This window comes from Plasmodium gaboni, chromosome 8 (genome assembly GCF_001602025.1).
Source record: "Plasmodium gaboni strain SY75 chromosome 8, whole genome shotgun sequence".
NCBI lineage: Eukaryota > Apicomplexa > Aconoidasida > Haemosporida > Plasmodiidae > Plasmodium > Plasmodium gaboni.
The window spans coordinates 195506-201004 of NC_031488.1; the positions used below are offsets into that span (position 1 = coordinate 195506).

Consider the following 5499-nt stretch of genomic DNA (forward strand, 5'->3'; position numbering starts at 1 on the left):
ACAAAGTTATAATCATGCATGGAATTATCTACGCAGAGGGGTTACCAGGGATATCATGATGTGTGGATCAACTGATGAATAATATATAATATATATTATATATATATATATATATTTTATTTTAAAACACCCCTTTTTTATAATATTTTACAAATATATCTAATTTCTTTACATGTTTGGAGCCACCCCTAGTAATTCTTTTTTTTTTTCTTTAAAAAAAAGTTACACAAATAAAGAGAATTATAAAAAAAATAAAAAAAAAAAAAAAAAACTCAAATGGGTATACAATGATTTTAACGTGAACATATATATATTATAAATGTATGTTCAAATAGATTTTTTATTTTAATTTATTACCTCTTCTTTTATTAATTAATTTTTTTTTTGTGTGATACATAATAAATATACCCAGTTTTTTTTTTTTTTTCTCCCAATTTTTGTTTTAATATATTTACCAATATATTATAATACATATTTGTGTTTTATTTTATATTATTTTAATTTTTTTTTTTTTTTAATTTTGGCTTTTATTTTAAATGATATATAAAATAACTCTTTTTAAATTTTAATAAACTTTTAATATATATATGTCAAGAAAAAAAAAACTATATTTATTATTTTTATTATTTTTTTTGAACTGATTTATTTAAAATATGATAAATTTTATTAAATGTAATACAAAAAAAAGTACTAAAAAGAAAAGGATTTTTTTAAAATGAAAGAAAACAAAAAAAGGAAAAAATAAAAATATATATATATATATATAAACTTTATTATATATTATATGTAAAATGGAAAAAAAAGTATATCTACTTAGATTATTATATACATATTACATATATTTGTGTAGATATATACTTATATTATAAAGATGGTTATATAAGTTTTTGTAAAAAATCCAAAAATGTTGAGATTTCAACATGTCTATTTTGAAATTATTTCATAATATATATATATATATATATATATATATATAATATACATATTTATATAATAATAATGCTGACAAATTACAACTTGAAAGACCACCATGGATGTGCGCTTAGATCTTTCAAGTTCAACTTCTTTCTCTGTTCTGCATGTAATAATTGCTGTAAAAAAGAAGGAATATACATAAATATAAATAAATAAATATATAAATATATATATATATATATATTATATGTCAGGTTGTTTATTATTTTATTTTATTTTATTTTATTTTTTATTTTTTTAAATTATCTTATATTCTATCAATATGAAATATTTATACAACATATAATACTATATTAATTTCTTTCATACCTTGATGATATCTTTTAACTCATTTGGCCAATTCTTTGTTAACTCAAAATTATCAAAATTCATATCACATTTTACGAAATAGAAAAAATCTTCATCTTGCAACGGATCTGAGCATTTCCATAAATTTCCGTTGGTCCATATCCAAAAGAAGAATACACCAAGCATAAACTTATCTGCACTAGAAACATCGAAATAGAATTGTTTTCTTTTTTCTTGATCTGTCATATGTTTTAAATCTTTTAGAGGATTTTTTATTTTCATGGTATCATATTTCCAATATATTTTCCAACATTCTGGTGGCATATATGCCCCTTTTGCAATAGTAGGTTCACATGATTCAAATAAATAGAGACGATTCATATCTTTAATGTGTCTTAAATTGTATGTATAGATAGGTGTACTTTTAGATAGGTCACAGAAACGTAAATCATAATTATCAGAGATTAAAATATTTTCTGGTGTTAAATCTAAATGTGATAGACCGGCATCATGTAATCGTATTAATAATTTTAAACATTGATATAATATAAAACTTTTTTCATTATTACTGATTTTCATATTATATTTTTTTTGTCTACGATCTATAAAATCAAGTATGTCTTCATTAAAAAATTCAGAAACGATAACAATATTACCACCAGCATTACATTTCAATCTTTCACTTAACATATCATTAAAAACATTCAAATTATTATACATAGATTTTTGTGAAAGTCCTTCATTAAAATATTTGTTATCTGGTTCATATAATATTCTATATAATTTTGGTGTAATTCCTGGATGGTACTCATTTAAAAAAGCTAAAGCAGTAGCTTCCATTACAAAATTTTCTCCATCTGTTACATATTCTCCATCAAATTCATTCATCAAATTAAATTGTTTAACCCATATATATATAGGAATTTTTTTAATAAATAATTTAACTTCCTTTTTTACATTATTATCTTTTGGAACAACAAAAGCTCTATACATTTGTTGAACTCTATTGCTAGATTTAGAAAATCCAAGTGTTGGAATGCAAGTAAATTTCCAATCTGAATATTTAACACCATTGAAATAAAAATTATGTGCGCTTTGTAACATTTTCATTAATGACTTTTTAGCTATCTTCCAATTAAAGATACATTTAGGTTTCATTTGTTTGTCCATATTATTATTATTCATATTATTCATATATATAATTGGTTTATTAATACAATCTTTATTATTATTAATAATATTATTATTGTTGATATTATTATTGTTGTTGTATGGATAATTGTAATACTCATTTCCTAATCCTTTCTTTGGAATATTTAACATTTCCATTTTTTGTACATAATTATTATTCTTACTTTCATACATTCTATTTACATTATGTTCTTTACAAGAATTGTTTTTAAATTTACTCCAAATATTTTTTATCTTTTGTTTTGAAATTGATAACATAGGATTCCTATCATCCTTTAATAAATCATTTCTTTGACATGCAGGTAGCATATAAGAATTTCCTTGACCATAATGAGTTTCGGGATTATCACATTTAGATATAATTGTAGTATCTCGATTCATACTATTATTATCTTCATTATTATTTTTATAAATATGTATATGTTCATCTGAATCCAATTTCTCATTTGATACATATTTAGATTGTTTCATATCTTTATTCTTCATTCGTTTCTTTTCTTTTTCTGAAGCATAATACACAGGATTTTCTTTTATCTTTGAAATTAAATCATAGTCTCTATTATTTAATAAATCATTATATGTATTGGATGGATTTTCATATTTCATATTTTTAATAATATCTTCAGGGAGATTATTTCGGAAATATTCATCTAAAGATTTATCATACGAATTATCATTATTATAATTCTTATCATTATTATAATTCTTATTATTATAACTCTTATCATTATTATTACTGTTCATATTTCCTGGAACAACATAGCTATTGTAATTATTTCTGTTACTATTATTGCTGTTTCGATTACTATTAATATTGTTGCTATTTCGATTACTATTAATATTGTTACTATTTCGATTACTATTAATATTGTTACTAGTTCGATTACTGTGAATATTATTACTAGTTCGATTACTGTGAATATTATTACTATTACGATTACTGTGAATATTATTACTATTACGATTACTGTGAATATTATTACTATTTCGATTACTGTGAATATTATTACTATTTCGATTACCATGAATATTATTATTATTATTCTTATTTATATTATTATTCCTATTAATATTATTTTTATGAACAGTACTGTTTGTTCCTTCACTATCTCTCTTAGACATTGAATCAATATAATTTGGTTCTATCCTTTCACACAAGTTACCCATAATATTTTTTTCATCTTTTATATATCCATTATATGGATTATTTTGATATGTTATATTATTTTGATTTCTTAACATATCATTAATTCCTTCTTGATTTAACTGGAAACCTTTTTGTGATATATACATATTATTGGACATATCACTTTGACCTGGTCCTCTTAATATGTCATTATTTTCATTATAATTATTTTTTATGTTTTTATCATTTATAATGCATTTCTTTTCAAAAAGATCACTTGCAATGTCAACATTATATTTACTACCATCTTTATCTATATACATTTGTTGAGAAAGGCTCTTATAAAATGAATCTTTATTATTAACAACATCTCTAGAATTTATTATATAACCATTATCAGCTATTTCATGATGGGCCTTATTATGGTCATTGTATTTTTCTTCTTCCATCATAATATGCATATTTTTATTTTCTACAGTATTAAAATGAAAATTGGCATATGATCTATTCTTATTGTCACAACCTGCAGTTGTATGTAATAAAGAATTATTATCCTTAACATAGACTTGTTCATAACTTTTGAAATTTTTATTCAAATCTTTAGACAAATATGTATTATTTAATAAATTATCTTGCATAGGATTATTTGTAATAAACTTGGGCACATCCTTAACTGATGTACATTCTGTTGTTGTATTATCATTAGCATTTTCTGTTTCTTTATAAATATCTTGATTACTTAAGATATTCTTATAATTTCCATTCTTTTCATTCAAATTATAATTATTATTAGAATTATGATCTTCTTCATCCTTATCATCTTCATTGTGTTCCTTTTTATTTCTATACATAATGTTTTCAATATAACTTTCATTTCCCACATTCTCATAACTTTCTAAATTTGAATTATTACCAATGACAAGACTATTATTTTCTTCTACATTCATTTCATTAAAATTTATTCCTGAAAAGTCTTTAGAATCCATAGAAATATTTCTATAAACATTTTTAATATCATCCTTATTTGTATCTTCTTTCATCATAGTATTATTAATAATTTCATTATTCGTTTGTTTATATTCATTTGAATATTCTATACAATTCATATTATCAAATACTTCTGTTGTGGATCTGTTTGTTTCGGCATATTTATCATTTGACATGGAATAAAGAAATTCTTTATCATTAATAAAATTTTTAGAATTATCATTATTTTTGGTATCTTCTATATATTTCATAAAAATATCATCTTCATTCATAATTGTATTATTATTATTATTATTATTATTATCTATCATATTTTTATTCATAAACTTTTCGGATAAGTCTTTGGATTCTTTTGGACAATTATCAAATGATTCATTCTCATAATATGTTGTATTCGCCACATTTCTATCATACATACTATTCATATTATTATTATTATTTTCTTTATCATCTCTTTCTTCTAAACCATTATATTTTGATGAGTTTCTTATTGTATTATTACTTTTTCTATCAGTACTCTTAATATTATTTCCCTCACACATGTCAACATTACTTTTGTCAACATTTTTTTTTGTATTGTATTTCTTATTTTTATATAATGACACATTTTCAGAATCATTCATATTTTGTACATCTCCTCTCTCATTACCTATCTTCTCATATTCTTCTTCTGCGTTATCTATATTTAAGGTCTTCGAAGATTTCAACGATACATAATCATCGTCACAAGTCATGGTTTTGGATTTGCAATATTCTACCTTTTCGCTAGCTCTTATCATTTTATAATAAATATGTAAAGCTTATATATATATAAAGCATATGTGTATATGTATATATATATATATATATACAAAAAATATTACGTATATGTAAAAATATATAAATATATATGATTTATTTTTATCATATATACATTATAAATATATATATAT

At 21.5% G+C, this 5499-nt stretch overlaps 1 protein-coding gene across 1 annotated transcript; it reads right to left on the minus strand.

Moving 5' to 3' along the window:
- Positions 1-1010: 1010 nt before the first annotated feature.
- On the minus strand, positions 1011-5346 carry PGSY75_0805700 (serine/threonine protein kinase, FIKK family; the record flags this gene model as incomplete). Its single annotated transcript, XM_018785193.1, has 2 exons — positions 1011-1091; positions 1285-5346. 2 exons carry the CDS (start codon positions 5344-5346, stop codon positions 1011-1013), a joined length of 4143 nt encoding a protein of 1380 aa, XP_018642160.1.
- Positions 5347-5499: the final 153 nt, after the last annotated feature.